At 42.9% G+C, this 27,181-nt stretch overlaps 1 protein-coding gene across 1 annotated transcript in view; it reads left to right on the forward strand.

The window, feature by feature from the left end:
• Positions 1 to 27,181, forward strand: part of MAOA (monoamine oxidase A) — a 73,493-nt gene that overhangs the window by 31,106 nt on the left and 15,206 nt on the right. Inside the window, exons 4-7 of the mRNA XM_068533409.1 lie at positions 15,986 to 16,090; positions 16,781 to 16,872; positions 23,183 to 23,324; positions 26,637 to 26,786. Coding sequence (XP_068389510.1) covers positions 15,986 to 16,090; positions 16,781 to 16,872; positions 23,183 to 23,324; positions 26,637 to 26,786 — 489 coding nt within the window. The remainder of the gene's footprint in view (positions 1 to 15,985; positions 16,091 to 16,780; positions 16,873 to 23,182; positions 23,325 to 26,636; positions 26,787 to 27,181) is intronic.

Here is a 27,181-nt window from a genome sequence, read left to right on the forward strand (position 1 = left end):
AAGATGCACCATCATTACGATCGTTTTATGAGTTAGTTTCATTGAGTTGTGGAGACTGTTAAATATAGCAGTGCCAGGTCTTGGAGAAGAAGAAAGAAATACTTGATTCCTCTTTTTTTTTTTTTTTTCTTTCCATGGGTTCCTCCAGATCATAATAATGCAGGTAGGGTGTCAAGAGGGAGAACACTGCCAGAGATGGAGCAAGGCATTTTGCAGGAACTACTTTAAAGGAGATATTGACATTTTCATGCATTCTCACTTTCTCCCTGCTTTTCACATCCTCTCTAAATAAAAATCAAGACTATAAATATAGACCACACATTTGTTTTTAGAGAACGGTGTGATAAAGATTTATTTAAAATAACATAGGCTTTCCTGATAGTAGCAGCTTAGCAAGCAATTTTTCCGAGTATTGGTTCTGTTCTTCCCACAGCCATTTACTCCATGTTTCTATGCCAACGACTGAAACCACAGGCTTTTCAGAACGTGTGTGTTCTGGAATACTAAGTAATTTTTTTTGTTGTTGCTAAGAGGTGAACTTTGTTTTAGCCAGTAGGCTGTATTGAAAGCAGAGGATGTATTTTTTATCAGTTTGTCTTAATGCTTGCCAGATATAACTGCGTCTTTGACCTCTTGCTTCTAATCGGGTGTTTCCTTTGGATTGGGGACAATATATTTTTAAGCTGCTTTTAACACCTTTCCATACCAACTCATAGAACTCTTTTCTTTTGTCAAAGAAAATTATACTTTCACTTTCAACCCGTCTCAGTAGGAAGCTCAAGAAGCCAAAGGTGTTAGGCTCTTGTAGAGATGTTGATTGTCGTGTCTTTCTTTTAATCACCTAAATTCATCCCTCCTGGCTCTATGCATTGGTGTTGCCTTCCATCTGTAATGTGCCTATACCTGTGTTACCTCATTTGAGCTTCCCAATGATCCTTTGAGGTAATAAGCATTATTTCTCCCATCTTACAAATGAGAAAACTGAGTCTCAGAGAGATTAGGAGCCAACGTGAGGCTTTCCATCTCTTGAGCCCAGGTTCTGTGAGTTACATCACATTGTTCCTTATTCTGTGAGCAGAGTTAACTTGTGAACCCCTTTAATAAACTGCTCCAAGATATGACAAAAATCACCTTACCCCAACAGGCTTTGGAGTCCTAAGATGCCACTGTGGCTGTAAGGGCTCCTGTGGACTCCAGCGGTTGGAGGGGAGTGGGTGTGCCTAGGAGTCATATGTGGTACTGTTCACCAGAGTGGCCTCTTCTCTTGTATCCTGAGCCATAGATCTGGTCCCCCTCTGGCCTTCAGTGAGCGCTTGACTCCTGAGAAACCCCGAGGCCAGCCCAGTTAGGCCCAGCAGGCTGAAGAAGACAGATTCTATTATTGTGTTAAAATACTAAGGCTAGAGGTCTGGGGCATGGCTTGAAATTGTTGGCTGTATATTCTTTTTCATAAGTGACTTACGTAAACTTAATAATCAAAGTATGATCTAGATAAGAGTATTTTATTTTATGCCATTATACTCTGCCTGGTTTAAAAAAGAAAAAAGAGGATTTAAAGTAATTTGTATAAGTCAGAGTAGAAGATGAAGAAAGACAATTAGGTAAGGACAGCCAAGTGGTAATGGGCCTGTGTTCATGATAAAAAATTCTTTGTTGATCATAGAAATGAAGTAATAAAAAAGGGATTTTTTTCCTCTAAACTATAATTATACCTAGGATTTTAAAAGCAGAGAGACTCAAAATGTTTACATATTTTCACTCTAATCTATCAAGTATTCAGTATAAAGATATATAGACATAGCTTGTAAAAAACAGTTGCTAGTAACTTCCATTCTTTTTTTCCTCTCCATTTTTAAAAGACTTCATTTACTTCCTGTGGATCATAGGAAAGCTTAATGACAGAAATTACTCTTAAAGCCTTGTACTGTTTAGAAAGCTAGGTCAGCATTAGCCATTTTCTCTCAAAGGCTCCTTTCTTTTTCCTATAAACTTTCAGGAGTAAATCTCAGATTTAGTTTCTAGAGAATGAAGTTTCTACTCAGTTGAAGTGACAGCCCTATATATAGCAAAGTCAGGTTAATGATTCGATTTTCCCCTTTCATTTGTTTTTTTTTTTAAATTGTGATAAAATAGACATAAAAGTTACCATCTTAACCATACTTAGTGGACAATTCAGCGACATTAAGTACATTCATATTGTTGTGCTACCATCCACAGAATGCTTTTCATCTTCCTTTCATTCATTTTTAATAGGAAGTAATTCACTACAGAAGGCATTTTCTAGCCATTCATTGAGAAGTAGTCTAAAGTCACCGTCCTGCCTTGGACTGGCCTTCACTGGCAGCATAGAAAGGGGATTAGGTCAGACACAAAGCATTTCTCTCACTGAGGCTGTGGAACTTTTCGATCACCTCCTCAAGTGGGGCCCTGGCATTTTGGTGAATGGCTAAAAGAACCTTGTGAATAGAATGAAACATAAAAGCAGCTTCCTCAAGAGAAACTGCTCTAGTCTCTGTGATTACGCAACTCCTAGAGGTTCTGACCTTTCAGGTTAGAATGTAGTTGCCAGTTTGAGGTTCATATCTCCCCCAGCCTCCCCCGTCCTTGCTTTCTACTTCCTCCCTCTGTAGCCCCTACTCCCACCTCAGAGCACACACCCAAATACCCCAACCAAAAGGCTTAATCATAAACTTTTGCAGAGTAGCCTTCTAATAGTTGAAACCTTTAAAAACCCCCTAATGTCCTATGAATCTGTTACCAAACACAAGTTCCAGGGCCCAATGCACGGTGAGGCCAAACAAACTGAAACGTCGGAGTTTGGGGCAGAGAAAGGTTGATGGCAGGGCCAAACAAGGAGAATGGTGGCTCGTGCTCAAAAATCCCGAACTCCCCAATGGTTTTCGGGTAGAAGCTTTTATAGGCAAAATTTAGAGTGAGGGCTGCAGGGTGTGTGACTTTCTCCTGATTGGTGGGTGGTGAGGTAACAGGGCGGTGCTCCAGGAATCTCGTGCTCAGCCTGAAACTACCATCCTCCACCTGGGTGGGGACCTTAGTTCCTGCAGAAGCACTCAAAGATGTTGTTATGTATATTCCTTGAGCAGGAACCAGGACCCTGCTTTCATCGCTGCACTATTGTTTCTTTTTTTTTTTTAACATATATATAATTTATTTATTCATTTATTTTATTTTTGGCTGCGTTGGGTCTTTGTTGCTGCATGCGGGCTTTCTCTAGTTGCAGCATGCGGGGGCTACTCTTCGTTGTGGTGCGCAGTCTTCTCATTGCGGTGGCTTCTCTTGTTGCGGAGCACGGGCTCTAGGGACGCGGGTTTCAGTAGTTGTGGCACACAGGCTCAGTAGTTGTGGCTCGCGGGCTCTAGAGCACAGGCTCAGTATGCACTATTGTTTCTTGACTGCTCCTCCTTCGTTTCTGCATCCCCCTTCCTTCCCTCATTAGCAATTGTTTGAATCTGCCCTTTGGAACTTAGGGAAGGTCTAGGAGGCTGAATGAAGCCTATTCCCTACGAACTAGAAATGGGGCCGTGGAAAGGATTTGTTACAGGGAGGACCCCCACAGGGTCCTGCTCAGTTTCAAATCCCAGATCTTGTCCATTCTGGGCCTCCTGAAGAAGGGAAGTTCTCTTGTCCCACTGACCCTGCCAGAAAGTCTTTCCTGTCATTGCCCTGTCCTGCCACTTAACAAGATCGATGCTACTATATAGCCTTCTGTCTCAGGTGTGGACTCCAAGCTTTTTCACTTGTGTATCAAACTCAATGAACGAATTACCTTTTGAAAACCTAGTGGATCTCAGAGTTTTAGTAAGTGACAGTTATTCTTACTTTAGAGATAGGAGAAAGTTGTAAGAATGCAAGTATTTGGTTCAAGGCCCTACAGAAGTGAGTGAGAAAAGAGAGACAGACAGACGACAGACAGATGTGAAAGCCTAGTTGATAATTAACCTTAGCAGACACAGAACTTGGAACTGAGAAGAGACAAATAATGGAAATAATGTTGATACTTTATATCTGAACAGCCCAGTATTGTTTTCATAGCACTTCATTTTATTTTTTGCCTTGTGCTTGGGTTTAGTGCAACTAGAAGAAGAAAATTCTAGGTGGAATCACAGAAAATTTGAGTGTTAATTATAGTTAAATGTAATCAACACTTTGATCCCAAAAGCTGTTGAACTGGGTCCTTTTCATTTAAAAGACTTTGCTCATATCAGGTTTTTCACACAAAGAAAATAATTACCGAACTATTAGTCCATTTGCTTTCATTCCCATAGCTCTCATGTAATTTGTCAGACGCAAACGATACACAGTGAACCTCAGGCTGAGATTTAATTTTGTGTGTTTGCCAAAGTACCCAGTGGCCTAGTTTCCACAGCCATATCCAACAGATAAATGTCTCTGAAAAAAACATCAGGCTTTAGACACATGGGAGGAAATCACTACTGGCTCGTGCTTCCTGACCAGCAGCAGGTGATAAAAGGAAACCCTGAGACACAGACATGGGTGCAGTCACTCGCTAATCTACATAATTATTTGGGCACCCACCCAAGAAGTCCTGAGTATCTGTGACTTTCCCCCAATCTGTAGCGTATTAAAAAATACTTTTCTGATGTCCAAATGTTGGGAAGATTGTGCTAAGAATCTTATGGTCCACCCTCCCTCCCAGTGCAAGCCCTTATCACATCTCTACCATCATGATCGCGTGAGCCATCACTGAGGTAACTCCATCCAGTAGAGGGGCAGGGCTGCATCTACCCGGTCACTGGGATACACAAAGTGAATGCTCTCAGTTAACAGCCTCTCTGTCAAGAAGTTCTGCTTTGCCCTGGACCCTCTCCACCTGCTCTGATGCACTTGTCCTCTGTACTGCCCTGTTCCAAGGGGGCAGAGCCCAGACCTGAGACTCAGCACAAAGCACTTGCAGTTTTAGCTAGATGTACAAGTGATTTTGTTGCAGGAAGGGGGACCCCCTTCCAGGGCCAGAGAGTGAGCTCTTGTCTAACGCTCGGAAATGAATTGTCCAAGGAGACACACGTGCTGACAAAACAAGAGACTTTATTGGGAAGGGGCGCCTGGGAGGAGAGCAGCAGGGTAAGGGAACCCAGGAGAACTGCTCTGCCACGTGGCTCGCAGTCTCGGGTTTTATGGCAATGGGGTTAGCTTCCGGTTGTCTCTGGCCACTCGTTCTGACTCAGGGTCCTTCCTGGTGGCGTGTGCATCGCTCAGCCAAGATGGATTCCAGTGAGAAGGATTCTGGGAAGATGGTAGGCCATGCGGACTGGCATTTCCTCTCTCCTTTTGACCTTTCCCGAATTCTTCTAGTTGGCGGTAGCTTGTTAGTTCTGCATTCCTTACCAGGACCTCCTGCTGTAAGATAAGTCATGCAAGTGGTTACTATGGTGCCTGGCCAAGGCGGGCGGTTTCGGTCAGTGGTTCCCCTAACAACTTCATTTGATTTCTGCTATTTGACTCAGTATTGTGGGATGATGTACCCTTTTGTGCAGGAGAGGTATGTGTGAGAATTTACTCCCATTTGTAGCATTTGGAAAATATTCTGGCTATTGTAGGTCTTCTTTCTAGCCCATGTTTTCCTGTGTTCTCTCAGGCCCCTACCAGTGCTAGCCAGAATATGAAGAAAGCATGCCTAAGGGAATATTTTCCAAGCAATATTAATCCCAAAAGTGCTTTGCAAAAGAGGAGGTTTGTTGGTCAGATAAATTTTGGAAGAGCCAAGATGTCCATTAGCAAATTAGGAGTCTTATGAGGACCAGCAATTAAAAAAAAAAAGCTGTTTAACTATAAACCAGGATTCCCCAGATTTATGACCATGGAACTCATTTTCATATAGCACCCAGAAAGATCAGAGTGAGAAATGCAAACATAGAAAATGGTTTTAGGGATTTAGGTTCCCTAAAAAAGTGAGTCTCCCATCTTTCTCTTCCCTTCACACCTTACACATAGTGCATTCTAGCAAATTTGATGGTAATATTGATTATGGCTATTTTAGAAAAGGTATGCCTGTGAATTGATAAGGAAAAATCAGTGCAAAATTGGCATTCATTCGAAGGTCTTGTCTGAGGCGGGAGAAGAGGGGGTCATTTGTGTAGAAAGAGAGTGGACCCTTTCTGGGGCCTGGGGGAACTAGATGTGATATGAGATGGGCTATAAAAAGGCAAGAATTCCACTCTTCTTCCTATTCCTTCATTTAATAAGCATTTCTTAGAACCTTGGTATTTACAAGGCAGTGTAGGAAATGCGGCGTAGTCCTTCTCAGGTGTGTTGAGACTAGTCCAGAAGGCAAGACATGTACTTAATTCCGTTTAATACATTGTAGAAAACGGCAAAGTGCCGTGAGCAATGAACAAAGTGCTCTAGTGCATCAGAGGAAGCTGAAGTGGTTTCCGACGTAGGCAGCGAGGTGAGATCTTTGGGACCATGTCTCTCTCAGATCAATATTCACTCATGCCTACAACCTCCAGGCCTAGAAGCACATCCTAATAGGCTCTTGATGGAGGATCCAGCTCAGTGGCACTGCAGGTCCAATCTTTCTAACATGGAGACTGAGGCACAGAGGTAGGGGCCGGGGGAGCCTGAACCAAAAGCATGGAGACATGAACTCTGCCTCTGCCAGGTACCAGCTGGGTTTAAACAAATTATACACACACACACACACACACACACACACACACAGGCATACCTCAGAGATATTGCGGGTTCGGTTCTAGACCACTGCAATAAAGTGAATATCACAATAACGTGAGCCACACAAATTTGTTTCCCAGTGCATATAAGAGTTATGTTTACACTATACTGTAGTCTATTAAGTGTGCAAGAGCATTATGTATAAAAAAAAGTACATACTTTAATTTAAAAATATTTTTTTGCTAAAAAGTGCTAACCGTCATCTGACAACACAGGATTGCCATAAAACTTCAATTTGTAAAAAAAAAAAAAACAAAACACACAGCATCTGTGAAGTGCAATAAAGTGAAGCATAATAAAACAAAGGTATGCCTACTGTACACCTACATATATATTAAAAACTTAATACATATATAATGTGGACCTCTGAATATCTTCAAAGACATAGTGAACTTGCTAAATTTATCAAAAGCTGTCCAAATGTACCACCCTGTGATGCATCTCACTTATTATGATCACAAGATTTTACCTTGGAGCAGTAAAAAGCAAGAGAAATCAGACATGGAATCCAGGCATGGTAAAATCAAAACTGTAAGGAAGAAGAGTAAAGTAACTAAATGATTTTTTAAGAAAAAGATTTAAGAGGAAATAAATATTAATGAAGAAAATGGACAACCATAACAGAAATCATCATTTCCTTTAGTCTTTTTTTTTTAAGTTTTTAAAAAATATTTATTTATTTATTTGGCTGCGCTGTGTCTTAGTTGCGGCATGTGGGCTCCTTTAGTTGCGGCATGTGGGCTCCGTTGGTTGCAGCATGCAGGCCGTAGTTCTGCATGTCCGTAGGACTGAACCCAGGCCCCCTGCATTGGGAGTGCGGTGTCTTAACCACTGGACCATCAGGGAAGTCCCCATTTCCTTTAGTCTTTTTTGAAGTTTAATAAAGATAAGGATTAAAAAGAAATGGTGTAGGTATTTTTATTTTTACTTTTCTTCATTCAAATAATTTGACAACATGCATAGCTAAATGAATAAGAGGAATTTTATACAAACACTATAATGTGATAAGACCCAAGCTTTAGTGAACATTAGGATTACCTGGGATTTGTTAAAAACAGAGGTTGCCTGGCCACACACCCCTAATTTAGTAGGCCTGACGGCAGGATCCCTATACCCTGCACCCTGAGTTATTCCGAGGCAACTTCTGCTACAAATCCAGGAATCTTGCAAATGGAAAGGGTAGGATTCCAGAAAAGTTAGTGATACTCACTCACATTTATATGTTACTCTACAGCAGGGTTTCTCAACCAGGGCACTATTGACTTTTGGAACTGGATAATTCTTTGTCGTAATGGGGCCGTCCTGTGCATTGTAGGATATCTAGCAGCATCCCCCATCCAGTTGTGACAGCCCAAACTGTCTCCAGGCATTGCCAAATATAACCTGGGGAGCAAAATCACTCCTGGTTGAGAACCACTACTCTACCGGGACCAAAGCCCCTTCATTCTCACTAGAGATAGTGATACTGATCTTTCTAGATCAAATCTGGTAACAGTGAAGAGTTCCTTTCCCTAAAAACTCTAGGTCCCCTAAGAAAAAGTTCTCAAAAGGGTCTGTCCACCTATCCTCTAATGTCTCAGCTATTCCACTCAAATGCTAGACACATCAAACACCAATATCAACTTACGTAGACTTCGGTATAAGACACATTTCCCCCCAGACTCTCTATAGGAGTGTATATCACTCAGAATATCCAAGGGCTGTCAATATAGCACTTTACCAACCTCCAGACATAGAGCCTGAAGACAGTGTTATAGGAGGGAAGGGAATAAATGCCAATAAAGGGTTAATGAGTTGGTGCAGCTGTGGGCAACTGAGGCTCGATTCCCCCTAGTTCTCCCTGAGGAACTGTGTGGAATGTGCCAAAGAATTGCCCCATGAAGAACAGAGAAGCTGAGATAATTTATCCATGTCCCTCACTGGCTGGGGTTGCCCTTGTGTCCCATGTTGAATGCTGACCATTGGGCATCTGCTGCAGAGTAAGCTTTAGTAATCAGGTGCAAGATGATCCATCCTTAGGATAATCAGTCAAAGTTCAGTGAGATAAGCAAAACTATTAAAGGATTTATTATAGGGATTTGGCCTTACCTAATTGTGGGAGTCTTTGTAAGGCTCTTGTCTTTGCATCTGATGCTGGAGCTTGAAGGGCAGGCAGTCAGGAAGGGAAGATAGATGTATGATGGAGGAAAGCAAGAACAAGCTGGAACCCACAAGTGTGAGCTGGAGTCCAGATCAGTCTTTGTTGCCTCTGATCTTGACACTGTGGGTGTCTTGCAGAAGACAGGACCCTTCATCATAGAGCTAAATACATATACCAGGCCTAGGAGTTGTAGAAGCTGAAGGAAGATCCCAGAAGGGTGGAGTAGTTGCAGGCCCAGACGCTATCTCATGCCATGAAAATCAGCAATAATGTGTGTGAACTACAAAATGAGTGGCTGCTTCACTTTTACTCTCTAAATTTCCCATAAGAATCTCTCCTGTGACCCTAACCAGAAATATATAGGAAAGAAAACTCTGGGAAATCCAGTTCAGCCTGAACAAGTTGACACAGTACAAAGCCATCACACCATCTCTTTCCACTATCACTTGCTCAGTGGGCCCACATACAAAGTGGCCATGGCATCAAGGACGGAGACAATGTATGGGCTCAACAATATGACCTTCCACTCACCAAGCCAGATTTGACTTTTGGCTATCATTAGTCATCAGGGAAATGCAAGTCCAAACCACAATGAGATACCACTTTGCATCCACCAGGATGACTGGAATCAGAAAGACAGACAATAACAAGTGTCGACAAGGATATGGAGAGACTGGAACCTTCATGCATTGCTGGTGGGAATGTAAAAGGGTGGCAGCTGCTTTGCAAAATAGTTTGGCAGTTCTTCGAAATGGGGTAGGAGAGAAGGGAGAGTGACTTTTAACGAGTAAGGGTTCCTTCTTGGGGTGATGAAAATGTTCTAAAATTAGCTGTGGTGATGGTTTCACAACTCTGTGAATATACTAAAAAGCACTGCATTGTACAATTCAAATGGATGGATTGTAGAGTATGTGAATGACATCTTAATAAAGCTGTTAAAGAAAAACAGCCGCTCATCCTCACAGTGTAATATTTTCATCTTTTTTCTAACTGCCTAGTTCTCCTGAGTTAATGGCATTTATGAAAGAGGAAAAATATTTTTTTCAGTGCCCTCTCAGTTATCTTTACTTACCCAAGAGCATCCAGAAGAACTCATATTATTTCCATATTAAATGGTTTGTTTGTAATGTCTGTATATACCTAGAGTCCCTTGGGAAAGAAGGCATAACAATGCATTTGAAACCTTTTATTCTTGATGTTATGGCATTATTTATACCTGAGTGTAATGGTTCTCTTCTTCCAGGGATGAGATTGCACAACTCAAGTGCCCGTTGTTTTAGCTGTACAAGTCCTAAGAGAGGGGACTGAGCATAAGATGAAAATCAGGTCATGAACTTAGGAATGTGCTGCTAGCCCTTGAAGTTGTGTGAGAGGTAGAGGGAGCAGAGGCATGAAAAATGCAAACCATGAGACTGTGCAAATATAATAATAATAAATCCAGACGATGGATGAGTTCCCCAGGGAAATGGGTGGGCCAAGGGAGGCTGAGGATCAGACCCCGGGGGAGTCAGTAGATGAGAGAAGAAAGGGTCTTGCAAAGAAGAACAGAGGAACCAGATGGCCACTTGGGAGAACCAATACATTAAGATAGGATATGGGAATTCCCTGGCAGTCCAGTGGTTAGGACTCTGGCACTCTCACTGCGGAGGGCCCAGGTTCAATCCCTGGTCCCTGGGGAACTAAGATCCCACAAGCCTCGTGACATGGCCAAAAGAAAAAAGAAAAAAAGATAGGATAGATGTTTCCGTGTCGATTATGATGGCTTTTTCTGGGTAAAGTAGCACTATGTATAATGTTTGAAAAGAGTTTGTCTACCTGCATATGGAAAGAGGAAGAAGATGATTTTTTTAACTACTGATAAAACACGATCTTATTTAATGGGTCTCTTTTTAGATGATTTCTTTATTTAAAGCATTGTTATTAACTATAGAAAATAAACCACCAAAAGATTTCTCTTACAGGCCTGTCACAAAACAGTGGGACTAGAATGGTGCCAAGGAATTCATATGGGTTGGGCAGACATGTTCCTAAATCAATGCAGAACATATCTGTTTATTTTCAAGATGATTAAAGAAAAATATTTGGCAGCTTTCCTCCCTGGCCTATGATATTCTTTAATACCACTCATTTCCTTTTTTTTTTTAAATAAATTTATTTATTTATTTTTGGCTGCATTGGGTCTTCGTTGCTGCGCGCGGGCTTTCTCTAGTTGCGGCGAGCGGGGGCTACTCTTCGTTGCGGTGCTCGGGCTTCTCATTGCGGTGGCTTCTCTCGTTGCGGAGCACGGGCTCTAGGCGCACAGGCTTCAGTAGTTGTGGCGCACGGGCTCAGTAGTTGTGGCTCGCGGGCTCTAGAGCGCAGGCTCAGTAGTTGTGGCTCGCGGGCTCTAGAGCGCAGGCTCAGTAGTTGTGGCTCGTGGGCTTCGTTGCTCCGCGGCATGTGGCATCTTCCCGGACCAGGGCTCGACCCCATGTTCCCTGCATTGGCAGGCTGATTGTTAACCACTGAGCCACCAGGGAAGTCCCAACACTCATTTCCTTTTGTTTAACTAAACTATAAAAGTACAGAGAGCTGAAATTCTCCAACATGCCAATCGGTAAATGCTACTTGCTGGCTTATCTTATAGGACCAACAATAAAGAATGATGTGGAAGCCACAAATTGTCCTCTTTATTTTTGAGCTTTATATAAATGGACTCATACTACGTGTATTCTTTGACTTGCTTCTTTCACCAACATTTTTTTTTTTTTGCCACGCTGCATGGCTTGTGGGATCTTAGTCCCCAGCCAGGGAGGGATTGAACCTGGGGCCCCGGCAGTGACAGCGCCGAGTCCTAACCACTGGACTGCCAGGGAATTCCCGCACCAACATATTTTAAAGATATCAATACATCCATGTTGATTGGTGTTGTTCACAGTTTATTCATTTTCAGTGCTCCACGATGGACATTCGTGTGTGTCTTAGTCCGTTTATATAAAGCTCAAAAATAGGCAAAACAAAACAGTGTATCATCTACGTATGTATACAGGGCAGATGGAAGAAAAGAAAAGGAGTGGTAAACATAAAATTCACTACCGTGGCTCTGTCTTGGGCAGAGGGAGCTGGACGTGATGGGGAGAAGCACATGGTGTACTTCTAAACTTCTGGTGATATCACGCTTCTCAAATTGGATGGTGTGCACATGGTTGTTCATTTCTATTATTCCTCTTTAAGCTATCTATTTTTATCATATATGGCATATTTCTTAATAAAATGTTAATAACATAAAATAGCTTGCTCAGTACCATCAGTGTGTTAAGAACGCCCTCCCCCGCCCTAATTGGGCGAGCATCCAAGAAATAAAAAAAATTAAATTAAAAAAAAAAACTGTCCTCTCCTGGCAATAGTCTCCCTTTATTATGAACACTGGTAGATTGAAGGTGTGGTTTCTCAAAGGAACTTAAGTATTTGGGGCACAATTCCAGGGACACTGTATTCTACTCGACATCAACTTCTGCTGTGTCAGAGACATTTTAGAGATTAAAGGCCACTTAGTAAGGGTAGGAAGGTTTCATAGTATAGGCACAAAATGGAACTTGACTTTTACCCAAGATTTATTTTAATTTTAATTTTTCAAGAGCAGTAGCCATGTAGAAGTATTCCAGGAGATCCTGCCTCACACTCTTAGGTCTTAAAGGCATTTCTTGCTGAGAAGTGGTTTAGGATTGCGAAACAGCTGACACTTTTGTGGGGAAACTATAGAATCACATTTAAGATACTGAGAAGGTCTGTTCGCAAGCAGTTCTCACCCAACCAAGAGCCGTCTCCAGGCCCTCCCATTGCCCTACTTTAGAGATTTACACATGCAAAAAGTAGTCTTGAGTTGTTTAGTTTAGACGCCGGCCATGGAGGAAATAAGCCTTCCAGGGTCTTGTGAGAAAGGAAGAGGTACGTGCCTGTTCCCACATACATGCATTTCTTTAGCAAATTTAGATTTTTCTGTGGAATAAGAGTAGAGAAGCCAGGGCTTCCCTGGTGGTGCAGTGGTTAAGAATCCGCCTGCCAATGCAGGGGACACGGGCTTGAGCCCTGGTCCGGGAAGATCCCACATGCCGCGGAGCAACTAAGCCCGTGCGCCACAACTACTGAGCCTGCGCTCTAGAGCCTGCGAGCCACAACTACTGAGCCCATGCGCCTAGAGCCCGTGCTCTGCAACAAGAGAAGCCACCGCAGTGAGAAGCCCGTGCACCTCAATGAGGAGTAGCCCCCGCTCGCCGCAACTAGAGAAAGCCCACACGCAGCAACAAAGACCCAAAGTAGCCCCCCCCCCCAAAAAAAGAGAAAAGCCAAAAACTGCTAAGAGTGAAACACTCATGAAATCCTTCTATCAACTTGGTGCCTCTGTCAACAGGATAAAAGTTAATGTCATGGTGGGCCTTTGTGATCTTCTTTTAAAATATTCCGTGGCTCCCATTTCTAAAAATGATTGCCAGGCTAGACCCTTCTCTTTCCCTGAACTCTTCACCTCTCCTGCCACCTCCCTTTGTTTATCAAAGCTCAGATCATGGGGTCTTTAGGACCTTGTGTGAAATCATATTCTGGTTGGTATCATCCCGTGAAGAAGTTCATTGGGAATGTGGGACACATTTTGTTGAATTTTATTTATAGTACTTAATGTCCCCAGATGATTAAGCATATTGAAGGTTTTTTTTTTTTGAAGGTTTTTTTAAAACAATTTTTTTCAAAGCGAAGATCAGTTTGGTATGAGACTATTACTTGAACATAAGGAACATATAGATTTTTCCCGATTTCAATTAAGGGAAGAATTATAACAAGAACCAACTGTTCTGAAAGCTGCCCGTGATCTATTACTTAACCCAGTCTCTCTCCTCTCCATAGTTATTTTTGTGTCTGCCTGTTTCTCTCAGAACATGCTTCTGCATTTTCCAAAGTTGACCCTGTTACCCCAGAGCTTCTTAGTTTCCTTGTTTATTCCTTAGAAACATAAAAGATGTGTGGAAGATTTATAAGTTTCACATTTCAAAGTTCTCTTTCTTTTAAACAGGAAGTTTACGATGTCTCTAGGACAAAACTATCTCAACATTCCATCAACCATATAGGAAGCTGGAAATCTCAAGGTTTATAAACAAGGGTTTTGGGAGCAGGAAATTTCTGTCCCACTGTTTTCTAGCTAATATCCCTGGGCTTTAGTTTCCTCATTTATAAAATGGGAATATTAATAGTTCTTGCCTCCAGAGAGTTGGGGTGAGCATTACATGAGATAACGCACATGAAGAGCTTAGGCCAGTACCAGGCATGGAAAAAGATCTCAATAAGTGTTAGTAATAATGGCGGTGATGGTGGTAGTGATGATGATAAAGGATTTGGAGTCTTAAAAAGTTATATTGGAGCACTGCAGCATAGCATTTTCAGATAAGAAATCAGGTCACATAATCTGCCAAGGTTATTTGAATTTGCTACTGTGGAAGGGAAAATTACTTCTTTGTCACTTAATATCTGCCATATATTCTTACTCAGTTGGAGTGTGTGTGTATGAGTGTGCACACATGAATGCAAATGCTCTTATGTCTCATGTCTCTGCCTTGATGGTCAGGAGTTTTGCTTTAGCCCTTTGTAAAAAATCCAGCTCTTAATATTGTTCACTGCACACAGTAGGCTTTCTACAAATATTGAATATGTTTCTATTTGATACAATCAAAATCTTGTGCAAAATTGTATTAATAGACAATGTTTTCACCTTATGAAGGTTTACAAGATGTTTTAAAGAAAAAGGAATTAAATTAGGAAATAAAGGGAATTCCCTAGCGGTCCAGTGGTTAGGACTCTATGCTTCCATTGCAGAGGGCACAGGTTCAATCCCTGGTCGGAGAGCTAAGATCCTGCAAGCTGTGCGGTGCGACCAAAAAAAAAAAAAAAAAAGGAAATAAAGTCTCAGAAACTATCTAGACATGCTCTGTTTTCCTAAGGATTCGCCCTCCCCTCACAGTAGCACAGTGCCTGTCACACAACTGAAATGAAGTAAATGGCGGCTAATAATTAGCTGTCTTTGTGTTGGAGGTTTTGGTACCAAGCAATAGAAACCAACTCAGGCTCACAAGAGAGGATTTACTGAAAGGATATCAGAGGGCCCACAAAATCAATGGGAGGCTAAAGGGCCACACCTGAGAATGGGCAGAGACCAAGGAAACTCTAGCAATTTAGGGGCAGGAACCACAACCATGGTCTTTATAGCAGGAAGCATCTGCTCAGCATGCTGCCATGGGGAAGGAGAACCCAGAGTCAACTTTCTTCTGTCCTTGGGTGACCCATTGCAGGGTCAGAGTCCTCTGAGAGTGTGTGATTGGCCAAACTCATACCACAGACTCACAGCCTGGCCGAGGCGGGAGAAAGAATCTAACCCATTGCCTTCTGTAATGGGAAATGGTACCCAGGACTGTCCTTTCTACACATCTATTCACAGAGGAGAAGATGCAGTTTCCCAAGAAGAAACCAAAGCGCTTACTAGTAAAGGGGAACAGATGCTGGACAACCCCAAATGGCAAATGCCCATTATTCCACATTTCTAATATTTTGATTCTTGACTTTGGGCATGGTCCATAGTCTAGTCAGTCTTTATTTAGCCTGTGTGAACCTTAAGACATAGTTTGAGATATTCCACTTCGTTATTCCAGTCCTGTATGTGGTCCAAAGACAGTCCTCCATGTGGTCCAAAGACAGTCCTCCATGTGGTCCAAAGACAGTCCTCCATGTGATCATCCTGCTCTCATCTGAGTGGGAACATCCTTTCAAAGAGATTAGATAGGAACTCAGGAGCTGAGGATATTGTGGCATCAATATGAGCTACCTTTATTTATTTGTTTGTTTGTTTGTTTATTCTATGTAAGTAGAAACAAGTTCAAGGCTATTATTTCCTGTAAATTAAAAACGGGTAATATAACACCAGGGAAATCTTGCTAATCTAATTGAAATTTGGGGCCTGTATAGGTCAAATATATTTACTGTCCATCAAAGGTGATGTTTCTGACACAGTAGAGGATCCTGTTTCCTTGAAAATGGCTCTTAGGCTGGTTGGTTTGGGATTTTTTGAATGTCATCCTAATTTAAGGTATTATCCTTTGCTTTTAAATGTTACAGGGGAGAACTTATCCATTTCGGGGTGCCTTCCCTCCAGTGTGGAATCCCATTGCCTATCTGGATTACAACAATCTGTGGCGGACAATGGATAACATGGGAAAGGAGGTAAAGTGTGTGTGCAGCTTGCACATGACTTGTTACTGAAATATCAATAGCAAATGTTTAGTATCCATCCTTCCACAGTGCAGGGAACATTGCTCTGGACGTTGATGCATATCATTTCCAGTGTACCCAACAACTCTGCCAAGCTGGTAGTATTTCTACTTTACAAATGAAGAAAATCAGTGCCAAGGGGTTACATAATTTCCCCAAGACCACACAACAAGGGACAGGATTCGAACCCACATGTCTCTGATACTAATGTGTGTGCCTGTGTTTTCAACCTATGCCACTGAGAATTTATGTGACATATTTTTGCCAGGAGTCCTACTTATAGTGATCTTATCCATATGTCATGCCACTTGAGATAGTAAAGGAGAGAAAGATTCGTTTCCCCAAAGTTTTAAAATGGGTGTTAGCTTTCAATAATAATTATGATGTTGACCATCATAATTACATATTAATTTATACATATATTTATGTATTATTATTATTATTTTGGCAATAGCATTAAGGCATAGAATCCAAAGAGCTATCCATCCCAAACCCACCACTATCTATACATAGAATTCTATGCCAATCACACAGTCCAACATAGACAGAGAAACCAGTTTTCAGAGGTTCTCCTGAGGGCCTCTTGGCAGGGCAGTGGGCAGTAACCATCAGACCTAAATGTGGGCCCTTCTTTCTCTGCAGATTCCAGCTGATGCACCGTGGGAGGCACCACATGCAGAGGAATGGGATAAGATGACCATGAAAGATCTCATCGAAAAAATCTGCTGGACAAAGTAACCTTGACTATTTAAAACATTTTCTTTTTTCTTCCCTTCAGATCGTTCCTATCCTATCTTGAACTGCAGTGTTTTTCTTCATAAGTTATAGGAAAAAAGTTAAGAGGAAACTTAATGACCTTTCCATCAGTAGCAACTTTGGGGGCCCTTTAGACACTCAGAGCAGGATTGAACATAAAATGAATCTAAAACGTAAGAAGAAAAGTAGGTGAAGGAAGCTGAACTTTTTTTTAATGAAACAGTTGTGTGCTTTGCAATAAAAGAAGTAATTGTGTTTTCAGATAATACAGAGGTCAGCTACAGAAGCAATTTGGAAAGATATTAAAGTAATTTCATATAAATATAGAAGAACTGGAGGGAAGCTAGTCTATATTAATGAAAAATATAAACTATATGTTTTCACTGAGAATCTGTGTTATTAGCTGAGTTACTTACAGATCATTCAGCCAGCATTTTGGGGCTCCTATGTGAAGGCACAGTATGAAGCACTGAGGAATGGTGGTGAACTTGTTAGGCATGGCCCCTAACCTCACGGAGTTGATATATTTTTATCAGGAGAGACTGTCATTATACACATATTACATAATTCTAGGAGAGACTGAAACTGGGAACCTGACCTGTCTGATGGCAAAGGACAGATTCCTTGTTGAAGCAATCTTTAAACAGAAACCAAGGAGTTAGTACATCAACTAAGAATGAGCCACAGAGGATGGGAAGGGACAGGGAAGGATGGATGGTGTCGGGGCAAGGAATCTTCCAGGAATGCGCCCTAATGGATGTGGAAAACAGGAAAGATAGATGGTGTGAGAGGATGGTATCTTCCATGAATGAGCCATAATAGATGGGGGGAGACAGGAAGGGTGGATGCTGTGGGAATTAAGAATCTTCATGGAAGGCGCCATAGTGGATGGGGGAAGACAGGAAGGGTGTTTAGTGTGGGGAAGTGTTCTCTTGCAGGATGAGTAACAGTGGATGGGGGAGTTAGGAAGAGTGGATGGTGTGTGGAGGTGGTATATTCCAGGAATGATCTAGTAGATGAGGGAAACAAGAAAATGGATGTTGTGAGGGGATGGTATCTTTCAGGAATGAGCCACGGTGGATGGAAGGAGACAGGAAAGATGGGTGGTGTGTGCAGATGGTATCTTCCAAGAATGAGCCAGTTGATGGGAAAGAAAGGAAGAGTGGATGGTGTGAGGTGATGGTATCTTCAGGAATGAGCAACAGTGGATGGGGAGATAGGAGGGTGGACGGGTCGGATTGTATCTTCCAGGAATGAGCTATAGTGCATGAGGGGAGACAGAAAGGATGTATAGTGCAGTAGGAGGATATCTTCCAGGAGTGAGCCATTAACCATGGAGGGGGACAGGAAGGGTGGATAGTGTGTGGGGTTGGTACATTCAGGAATAAACCATATTGTATGCAGGGGACAGGAACAGTGGATGGTGTGGCAGAATGGTTTCTTCTGAGAGTGAGCCACTGTTGACAGGGGAAACAGGAAAGATGGATGGTGTGGGAAGATGGTATGTGCCAGGAATGAGCCATAGTGCGTGGGTAGAGACAGGAGGATAGATGGTGTGGTGGGATGGTGTCTTCCAGGATAAGCCACAGTAGATGGGGGGAGGGTGTGTGGTGTGGGGATAGTATCTTTGGGGAATGCACCAGTTGGTGGAGGATATAAGAGATATATTATGTGAGATGATGGTATCTTTCAGGAATGAGTCACAGAGGATGGGGGGAGAGAGGAAAGAGGGATGGTATGTGTAGATGGTAACTTCCAAGAATAAGTCGGTTGATGGAGGAGACAGGAAGAGTGGATGCTGTGGGGAGATGATATCTTCCACGAATAAAGTCAGCTGATGGGTGAGACAGGAAGAGTATGGTGTGAGGAGATGGTATCATCAAGGAATGAGCAACAGTGGATGGTGGAGAAAGTACGGATGGATGATGTGAATGATGATATCTTTCTGGAATAAGCCACAGTGGATGGGCATAGATGGAGAAAGGTGGATGATGTGACAGGATGGTATCTTCCAGAAATAAGCCATAGTACATAAGGGAGACAGTAAGGATGGTTTGTTTGGTGGGATGGTGTCACCAGGAATGAACCACAGTGCATGGGGGAAAGGGAAAGGATGGACAGTGTGGTGTTATGGTATCTTCCAGGAATGAGCCAGTTGATGGGAGAGAAAGGAGGAGTGGGTGGTGTGAGAGGATGGTGTCTTCCAGGAATAAGCCACAGTTCATGGAGGGAGACATGAAAGATGGATGGTTTGGTGGAATGATATCTTCCAGGAAAGAGCCATAGTGCAAGGGGAGAGACAGGAAGGATGGATCCTGTGGGGGATGTTATTGTTACCAAGTCCAAGCTCTCTTTGCTCGCCACACGACAGGCCAGTGAATCGGAGACGAGATGTTGAGGCAAGGAATATGACTTTATTCAGAAAGCCGGCAGACCGAGAAGATGACAGACTAGTGTCTCTGAAAAACCATCTTCTCGGAGTCTGGATGCCAGTTTCTTTTATAGAATCCGAGAGGGAGAGGCGGTGAGGAAGTAAAGTAAAAGGGCCATCAGTCTTGCAAAACATCTCCTGGAATGACCAGCCTCTGTGAGGCGATGCGTTAGTTTCTTCTTTCTTGCAGCCATTCACAGGTGGGCGGGGTCAGATTGTCTCCCTGTGAGCTGAACAGCAGAGGGGCAGGGTTCCCTGAGGCAGGCCATTATGTATGATTAGAATAACAAAAGCAACGAAAAGCAAAGGTTAAAGTCAAAGAAACAGGTCCAACGTGGAGTCGGATTTAGCTCTTCCCTGTTACGTTATGTTCCAGGATTAACCCATAGTTGATGGTGGGGACAGGATGAGTGTATGGTATCTATCAAGAATGAGCCACTGTGGATGTGGGAGACAGAAAAGATGGATGGTGTGGGAGGATGGTTGTTCTAGGAGTGAGACATAGAGGATGGGGGTTGGGGAGGAAGGGTGCATGGTGTGGAGGAATGGTATATTCCAGGAATGAGCCACAGAGCATAGGGGGAGATGGTAAGGATGGATGAGATAGGGGGATTTATGTTCCTGGAATGAGATGCAATTAATGGGGGCAGACAGCAAGGGTAGATGGTGTGGGAAGATGTTGTCTTCCAGTAATGAGTCAGTTTTGGGGAGAGACTAGAAGTTTCCATGGTATCTTCTAGCAATGAAGGAGAGTGAGTTTGGGGGGGGGGCAGGGGCCAACAGGAAAGCTAGATGGTTTGAGGGGAGGGTATCTTTCAGTAATGAGCTACAGTGAATGTAGGGGGAAACAGGAAGGGTGGATGAGGTGGGGGCAAGGTATCTTCTAGAACTGAGACAAGTGTTGGGGGAGATAGGAATGATGCGTGGTGTGAGAGACTCCATCTTCCAAGAATGAGCCACAGTGGATTGTGGTTATATGGGAAAATATATGGTGTGGGAAGATGGTATCTTCCAGGAATGAACCACAGTGGATAGGGGAAGACAGTAAGGGGGTAGATGGTGTGAGGGGATGGTATATGCCAGGATTAAACCATAGTGGATGGTGGGTTACAGGAAGGATGGATGGTGTGGGAAGATGGTATCTACCAGGAATGTCCGACTGTGGATGTGGGAAACAGAAAAGATGGATGGTGTGGGAGGATGGTATGTTCCAGGAGTCAGCCATAGTTGATGGCGGGGGGGGGGGGCAAAAAGGTGGATGGTGTGAGAACATGGTATCGTCCAGGTATGAGCCATTGTGAATGGGAACGACAGGAAAAGTGAATGCTGTAAGTGGATGGTGTCATCCAGGAATGAGTGACAGTGACTGAGGTGGGGGGAGAGGAAGGGTGGATGATGTGGGAGCATGATATCTTCCAGGAATGAGACAAGTGATGGGGGAAGACAGGAATGATGGATGGTGTGAGATGCCATCTTCCAGGAATGAGTCACAGTAGATGGCAGTAGACAGGAAAAAGTGCATGGTGTGGGAGGATGGTATCTTTCAGGAATGAACCACAGTGAGTGGGGGAGATAGGATGTGTGTGGTTGGATGGGAATTTCCAGGAATGAGCCATAGTGGATTGGGGGGGAGGGATACAGGAAGGGTGCACGGTATAGGGGAATGGTATGTTCCAGGAACTGTAGATGGGGAAGACAGGAAAGATGGATGATGTTTGGATGGTATGTGCCTGGAATGAGCCATAGCATGTGGGGGGGAGACTGGAAGAGTGATGGTGTGAGGAGATGGTGTGGTCCAGGAATGAACCATAATAAAATGGGGGGAAACAGAAGGGTTGATTATATGTTGAGATGATATCTTTCAAGAATGAGCCAGTTGATGGGAGAGACAGGAATAGTGGGTGGAGTGAGGATATGGTATCTCCCAGGAATGAACCACAGTGCATGAGGGGAGACAAGAATGATGAATGTTGTGTGTTTGGGGGGGGAAGGGTGGCATCTTCCAGGAATGCACCAGTTATGTGGGGGGAGGTTGTCTACAGGAAGATTAGATGGTATGGTTGTGTGAGGAGATGGTATCTTCCAGGAATGAGCCACAATGATGGGGGATATAGCAGGAGTAATATAGTGAGGGAACTGGTATCTTCCAAGATAAGATACAGTGGTTAGGAGGAGACAGGAAGCCATTGGAGTGATGGCATCTTCCAGGAAGGAACCACAGTGCTTGTTGGGGGAATGCTACAGGAAGAGTGGATGGTGTGAAAGGGTGGTATCATGAGGCATGAACCACAGTGATTGTCAGGGGAGACAGGTAGGGTGAATGTTCTGGGTGCAAGGTATCAGGAAGGGATGAGCCATACTGGATGGGCTGTACACACGATAGATGAGTGATGTGGGGGATGGTATCTTTCAGGAAAGAGCCACTGTGGATGGGCGTGGGGGACAGGTTGGTGCATGCTGGGTGTGAAGAATGGTATCTTCCAGGAATGAATCACAGTGTATGGGGGATACAGGAAAGACGGATGATGTAGGAAGATGGTATCTTCCAGGAATGACCTGCAATTAATGGTGGGGGACTGTCAGGAAGGATAGATGGTGAGGGGGATGCTTTCCTCCAATGATGTATCAGTTATTGAGAGAGACAGGAAGAGTGAATGGTATCTTAAAGGAATGAGCCAATTGATAGGGGATACAGGACTGAAGGATGGATGGTGTTGGGGGATGATATATCTTCCACAAATGAGCACAGTGGATGAGTGGAGATCAGACATGTGGGTATGGGGAGGATATATGTTCCAGAAATGAGTCACAATGAATTGGATAAAACAGGACCAATAGATGGTGTGGGGTGTTGGTATCTCACAGGAGTGAGCCACAGTGATGGGGGAAGACAGGAAAGATGGATGATGTAGTGAATGGTATCTTTCAGGAATAAGCCATAGTGGATGGAGGAGACAGGAGATATGGTTAGTGAGGGGGATGATGTTCCAGTAGCGAGCCTTAGTAGATGGGGAAAAATAATGAAGGGGAGGGATGGTTTCTTTCAGGAATGAATCATAGTGGATGGGATGGATGGAAGGATAAATGGTTGAGGCATGGTATTTTCCAGTTATTAGCCATAAATAATGGCGGGAAATGTGAAGGTTGGATAGTGTGGGAAATGCTGCCCCCCCCCCAGTATAGGGAACAGGGAACAGCTTATGAAGGCCCTGAGATGGGGAGATTGACATGTTTTAGCAACGAGTGGACAGTATACCTGGACCATAAAGATGCCATGAGGAAATGATGGAATGAGAGTTTGGAGAAGTTGTTGACAGGCTGATGGTGCAAGATATATTGGCCATATTCAAGACTTTTGCCTTTTGCTGTGAATGTCATTGAAGGATTTTAAGCAGAGTGGGGTTTTTTGTTTGTTCGTTTTTTTAAGTTTTGGACTGTTAAAAGACTTAATTGGCTGTAATGTAGAGAAGGATCATGAGGGGCTGTAGTCATATGACTAGGTAGGGACAGTGGTAGCCTGGACCAGGGTGGGGGCAGGGGGGGTGTTAAGGAGAGAAAGTTTGTTCAAATAAATGCAAACAATATCCCTAATGAACTCTGACAAGCATATTAACCCTTTAGATTGCATTGGGATTAGCATGTTTGGACTAACCCATAATTTCCTAAAAGTAAGGGAAAAGTTTATTTTCCCCAAGGGTTAAAATCTGCATTCCTTCAGAAATTGAGTCCATGAGGTTTTTTTTTTCCAAAAGCAATAGAACTGTTTTCTAGCCATGCTAAATTGTGTTTTAAAAAGATAATGTCCTGTGAAGCATGTACCTATTTACTCCTGACTTCTGCTCTTGTTCTGTGACCAGGACTGCTAGGCAGTTTGCATCTCTCTTTGTGAATATCAATGTGACTTCTGAACCCCACGAGGTGTCTGCCCTGTGGTTCTTGTGGTATGTGAAGCAGTGTGGAGGCACCACTCGGATATTCTCCATTACCAATGGGGGCCAGGTATGGAGTGTCCATTCTCACACTAAACTTCATTTGTGATTTTGCCCTCATCGAGTGCAGTAGCTTAATACTTGCTTCTGTATTTTGAAACATGAGTGAATTTGAAACATGGATTTTTGAAACGATCTCCAAAAAACTTTTCTGAAAACAAAATTTCTCATTTCCTTTTCTCGTTCCTGAAAATAAGTTCACAACTAAAGAATGTTTCATTTTGAATTAATTAGGTTTGAGGAATTCAGTTTCTTCCTTTTGGAAGTAGGTAAAATTAGACTATTTATGTAGGAGGAGCTAAATTACTAAAATCAACTAATTAACAAAAATTTCTAGTACTTGTAAAATTGTACTTAAGGTCATCTCTGTTCCAGACATGAGGCTTTTTTGTCCCATTCTGTGTCTCGGAGTTATTATTTTATGTTAACTGTTATAGAATGGAAGTGATTTATTGGTCACTCTTTCAATAGTAGATTCTACATTTTGGCTTCTAAATTTTTGCTGCCCACTAGCATTTGCCCAGCTTCCATACTACTTCCATTACTGATGAATGAACTCATTTGACTCATTGGCTGGACACACAGCAAACCAGTGGTGAAACCAGAATCTTAATTCCCTGATTTTCCAGATTCTGAGATTCTTTGTTTCAAGGCTATCCTTTATCGGAAGAAAACGGATATCTCTTTTCTAGGAATGTTATGCCTCGATGGGATAAGGTTTAATTAGGATCAGTTTACTTCTAACTTATGTTCTGTTTCATAGTGTGAGGTGTAGAGTCCTTGTCAACTGAGTGAAATGTTCCTCTCCTTGGGAGATCTCCAGAAGTCCCCAAGTTGTTCTTGTGGTCCCAAGAGTTATTGCCCATTTGACCCTTAGCTTTAGCAAACTTAAGGCAGTTGCATTTTTTAAGTGTCTTTACACAGAAATTCCACATTACTCTTTTTAACCTATATCTTACTTTCTGAGATATCGTGACTCGTATTTTATATTTATATCCCTCATTCAGAGGAGCCAAGATACTTCTAGGCAAACTCCACATGACCTTTTGGAGGGCACAGTTCACATGATGAATCTCAGACCATTATCCCAGTATCTTTACAAAGAACTTAGACTTATCCTTTAATAGTTTAGTTCAAGAAATACTAGACGTGAAGGAGTGGGTAGTGAACACAAATGGAAATAGTTCATGGTCTTTCCACTATACTAACATTCAAAGAAACTCTTGGAAAACAGAAGTCAAATTATAAATTAAATGGTCCCAGTTTTGTGAGGAAGGACGGATCATGAATTTAGGGCTAAACTGCTGTGGGAATATTTTTATAAAGAACTGTGGTTGTGTCATTAGAACAACAACCAGTTATTCAAGTGTAAGAATCATTCTGTGGCTGCTGACACAGGCTTTCTGGAAGAAGGTGATTGTCAAATGTTGGGCTGTTCTTCAGTCTACCTACATGTATTTCTAACCATTCAATGAATCTTCTACAGCAGGCTAAAAGCATTCCCCCTGCTTCTTACAAAATGCACTGTATTAAGGACTGACCTTAGATTAAGCTGGAAGCATGACCATGGTGAGTGTAGCAGATGGCAGTAGGGCAGAGCACCTGTGGTCTTACAGAGCTGCTCAGGGGAACTATTTCACAGTGTCTGGAGGAATAGGCAGATGCTTAGCCTTCACCCTTCGGCCTCCGCAGTGAAACTTCCAGGCATTTTGGCAAAAAGTTCTCAAGAGCTGAGGTTTGGATTCTTAGAACATCATTTGGTGATGACCAGGTGATCCTTGTGAGCACCAGAGCCTGTTCTGCCTAGACAACCCTGGGCTGGGACTTTAAGAAACCGAGGGGAGTTAGAAACCGCATCCCCATCTCAGTGAAACTAGAAAAAAATAATTAATTAAAAAAAAAGAAACCTGGGACTTCCCTGGTGGTGCAGTGGTTAAGAATCTGCCTGCCAATGCAGGGGACACGGGTTCGAGCCCTGGTCCAGGAAGATCCCACATGCCGCGGAGCAACTAAGCCCGTGAGCCACAACTACTGAGCCTGCGCTCTAGAGCCCACAAGCCACAACTACTGAGCCTGCATGCCACAATTACTGAAGCCCGTGCGCCTAGAGCCCATGCTCTGCAACAAGAGAAGCCACCGCAATGAGAAGCCCGTGCGCAATGAAGAGTAGCCCCCGCTCGCCACAACTAGAGAAAAACCCGCTCGCAGCAGCAAAGACCCAACGCAGCCAAAAGTAAATAAATAAAATAAATTAAAAAAAAAAAAGAAACCTTCTGAAAGTTTAGATTCCCATATAGACTATGAAGCCAAGTCCCCCCTACCCATCGGCTGCTGGGTCACATGTGGGCCTTTTTGGTTCCAAAATCACGCAACTTCATGTCTGCTGTATTGTTTGTGTCTTCTAATGAGCCTAATGCCAGGGCCTTGCCTATTGAAGGAGATCAATCAAGGGTTGTTGTCTTGAGTTGAACAGTTTTTAGCAAAGAGAAGGTCATTATCGTTTGTGTTTATACTTGGAACATAAAGAATAAAGACAAAAGCTTCACACATAATCTCACCCCATCTACTGTTAACATTTTAATGTATTTCCTCATTAAGATTATACCATATAAGTGGTTTATATATTTTACTTTTTCACTATTAAATTATTTAAAATATCAAAAAAAGAAAGAAAGAAAGACAGAAACCGCATCCCCTGGGAGAAGCACAGCACCCTCCCCGTCCCAGGGTTCCCTCCATGCACTGCACTCCTGGGCCCTTGAAGCCCACGGACTTGCTGTTATTTGCATTCGGTCAAGGTGCCAGTGGTATAGGGGAACCTTCCTTCTGATTCTGTGATTTTATTTTAAATTTTTATTGGGGTATAGTTGACTTGCAATGTTGTGTTAGTTTCCGGTGTACAGCAAAGTGAATCAGTTATACATATGCATATGTCCACTCTTTTTTAGGTTCTTTTCCCACATAGGCCATTGCAGAGTATTGAGTAGAGTTCCCTGTGCTATACAGTAGGTCCTTATTAGTTATCTATTTTATATATAGTAGTGTGTATGTGTCAATCCCAATCTCCCAATTTATCCCTCCCCCGCCATTCTGTGATTTTATAAGCTGGTAACAGTTTTTCGTCACCAGACACTGTGTAGAGCATGATGATTGAGGTATCTTGGTAGACTGCCTCTGTCCTAATGAGTTCTTCCAATAGTTAAGGGTGCAGAGGGTGGGGGTATGGCCTGTGACTTTCTGGAGGTTTCTGATCAGTGGTAAATATGATCTTCCTTCCTTGGGCTTTTATAACGTTTCCTTTCCTGCCTGCCTTCTCCTGTAGGAACGGAAGTTTGTAGGTGGATCTGGTCAAGTAAGCGAGCGGATAATGCACCTCCTCGGGGACAGAGTGAAGCTGAGGTGTCCTGTCACCTATGTTGACCAGTCAGGTGACAACATCATGATAGAGACGTTGAATCATCAACTTTATGAGGTAATCCAGTTTCGTCAAAAAAGAGCGTATATTATGGGACTTCCCTGGTGGTCCATTGGTTAGGACTACCCGCTTGCACAGCAGGGCGCACAGGTTCGATCCCTGGTGGGGGAACTAAGATCCTACACGCCGCACATCAAGGCCAAAAAAAAAAAAGAGAAGCTTATATTAAATAGGTCTCCTGTCTTCTGCAGCTTCTAACCAAATATAATCCAAGCAGTGGCGTAATTAATGCTGGTGTATTTCTGACTCAGTCTCCCAAATTACCAGCCTTGGTTGACTGCCTTATTCTGTTTTGTTGCCTCGCAGTGGCCTCATACTGTTGCCGCTCACTGTCATTCAAAATGGTAAATGTGATGTTTCACACTCCCTGCGAAGATTGCGACTCACGTTTG

This window comes from Eschrichtius robustus, chromosome X (assembly GCF_028021215.1).
Source record: "Eschrichtius robustus isolate mEscRob2 chromosome X, mEscRob2.pri, whole genome shotgun sequence".
NCBI lineage: Eukaryota > Metazoa > Chordata > Mammalia > Artiodactyla > Eschrichtiidae > Eschrichtius > Eschrichtius robustus.